Source organism: Carlito syrichta, unplaced genomic scaffold (assembly GCF_000164805.1).
Source record: "Carlito syrichta isolate Samal-C Ts95f unplaced genomic scaffold, Tarsius_syrichta-2.0.1 Scaffold98169, whole genome shotgun sequence".
Lineage (NCBI taxonomy): Eukaryota > Metazoa > Chordata > Mammalia > Primates > Tarsiidae > Carlito > Carlito syrichta.
In genome coordinates, this window is record NW_007042265.1 from 29,388 (window position 1) to 31,616 (window position 2,229).

Consider the following 2,229-nt stretch of genomic DNA (forward strand, 5'->3'; position numbering starts at 1 on the left):
CTGCCCAGGACATGGAGGGATGGGCCGCGGACACCTGCCCCTTGCCAGCACTGGAGAAGGACCACCAAGGCTGTGCAGGCTGGGGTGCCAGCCCTCTGCCCCCTCTCGGAGCAGGGGCGGCTCGGGCTGCCGGCAGGTTCTGTCTGCTCCTCTCAGGGCAGGCGCGCCTGGGGCCCCTTCCTCGCACTAACTTCTCACGGCGCTCAGCCTGGAGTGAGAGAGGGGGCCACGGGCGGCGCGCCTGGCAAAGCCCAACCCTTGCCCCCTGCCCCACCATGGTGCCCTCCCTGCCCCCTTGGGTGATGCCAGAGCACCTGGCTGTCTCGTCACTTCTAGGCCCTCGTTGTCCTCCTGCCTCGTCTCCTCAAGGTCAGCTTCCCACTGAGAGCAGCTCTGCCTTCCTGACCGGGCACAGTGGCTCATGCCTGTAATCCCAGCACCTTGGGAGGCCGAGGCAGGAGGATCGCTTGAGCCCAGGAGTTCAAGACCAGCCTAGGAAGCAGAGTGAGACCTCGTCTCTACAAAAAGATCAAAGAAGTAGCTGGGCATGGTGGACATGCACCTGTAGTCCCAGCTACTCAGGAGGCTGAGGCAGGAGGATTGCTTGAGCCCAGGGCTTCCAGGCTGTTAGGAACCAGGATCGTGCCACTGCACTCCAGCCTGGGTGACAGAGCGAGACCCTACCTCTCCGCCAAAAATAACCTCTGCCTTCTGTGCTTCAGCTGTCCTCCTTCCCACAGCCCTGTCCAGCAAGGGGTGTCCGGCAGGGGGTGTCCAGCAGGGAGGATCCAGCAGGGCTCCTCTGCTCCCAAGTCCCAGTAGGGCCATACCCCCCCACCCCACTGCCCCCACCGGGACTCCATGGCCAGCCCTACACCCTGCCAGCCTCAGCCAGAGCAGCCAGAGGGAACTGCAGATCACTGACCATGTCACTCCCCCAGAACCTTCCATGGCTCCCCAGGGTCCACAGAGTAAAAGCCACCCTCGCAGAGCAGCCCCAGCCGCCTTCCCCTTACCGGGCCATCCTCACAGCCCTGCCGTCTCCCATGCCCCAGGCTGCAGTGCCGCGCATGGTATCCTGCGTGGACCACACGTCACACCTCCAGGCCTCTGTTCTGGCTGCTCCCTGAGCCAGGCGTGCCTTTTTCTCTCCTCCTGTCTGCCTGGGACCCCGCCTCTGTCTCAAGGCTCAGCTCACGGGCAACCTCCCCTGTGCAGCCTCCCTGACCCACCCTTGCAGACTTGACCTCCCGTTCCTCTGTACTCCTGCTGGACTTCTGTCCGAGGACCAGAACACCCCATTGTGAGCTTTAGGCCGAGCTCCTTGCGGCCCCACCGCTGAGTGCCCGGCCTGAGCCAGTTCTCCGTCTGTGTCTGTTGCGTGACCCTGTGACCGCACGCATGAGTGAGCAAGTGCGGGCCTGTCCGGGCTTCCCCGCAGCCCCACGGCCCTTTCCCCGCCCCTCCAGACCACCACCCTGATCGGGCTGCTGAAGACCGCACGGCTGCTGCGACTGGTGCGCGTGGCACGGAAGCTGGACCGCTACTCGGAGTACGGGGCGGCCGTGCTCTTCCTGCTCATGTGCACCTTTGCGCTCATCGCACACTGGCTGGCCTGCATCTGGTACGCCATCGGCAACGTGGAGCGGCCCTACCTGGAGCCCAAGATCGGCTGGCTGGACAGCCTGGGTGAGCAGCTCGGCAAGCGCTACAACGACAGCGACCCGGCCTCGGGCCCCTCGGTGCAGGACAAGTACGTCACCGCGCTGTACTTCACCTTCAGCAGCCTCACCAGCGTGGGCTTCGGCAACGTGTCGCCCAACACCAACTCCGAGAAGGTCTTCTCCATCTGCGTCATGCTCATCGGCTGTGAGTGACCCAGCCTCGGGGCTCCTGGGCTCCCCAGCAGGTTTGGGGACGAGCTAGAACAGGACACCCCGTGACTGTCCATGCAGCACGTGAGCCCCATGTGTACGGCCTAGGGGCGTCTCAGTTGCATGCCTCAGGGACACCCAGAGTTTAGCCCCCACAGCCCTCGCCACCTGTGGGCCCGAGTCAGCTCCATCATGTGTAGGGTCCACAGCAAGATGAGCACACAGGGCCCCTGAAACTATTAAGAATTTCGGCACTTGGGAGGCCGAGGTGAGAGGACTGCCTGAGCCCACGGGATTGAGACCCGCCCGGGCAACTTGGCGAGACCTCATCTCTACAATAAATCAAAAAATGAGC

At 63.8% G+C, this 2,229-nt stretch overlaps 1 protein-coding gene across 1 annotated transcript in view; it reads left to right on the top strand.

Moving 5' to 3' along the window:
- The window catches only part of LOC103265669 (potassium voltage-gated channel subfamily H member 6-like), a 12,015-nt gene extending 10,138 nt beyond the window's left edge, over positions 1–1,877 (top strand). Inside the window, exon 7 of the mRNA XM_021714979.1 lies at positions 1,442–1,877. Within this exon, the coding sequence (XP_021570654.1) occupies positions 1,442–1,877 (436 nt within the window). The remainder of the gene's footprint in view (positions 1–1,441) is intronic.
- The last annotated feature ends 352 nt before the right edge of the window (positions 1,878–2,229 follow it).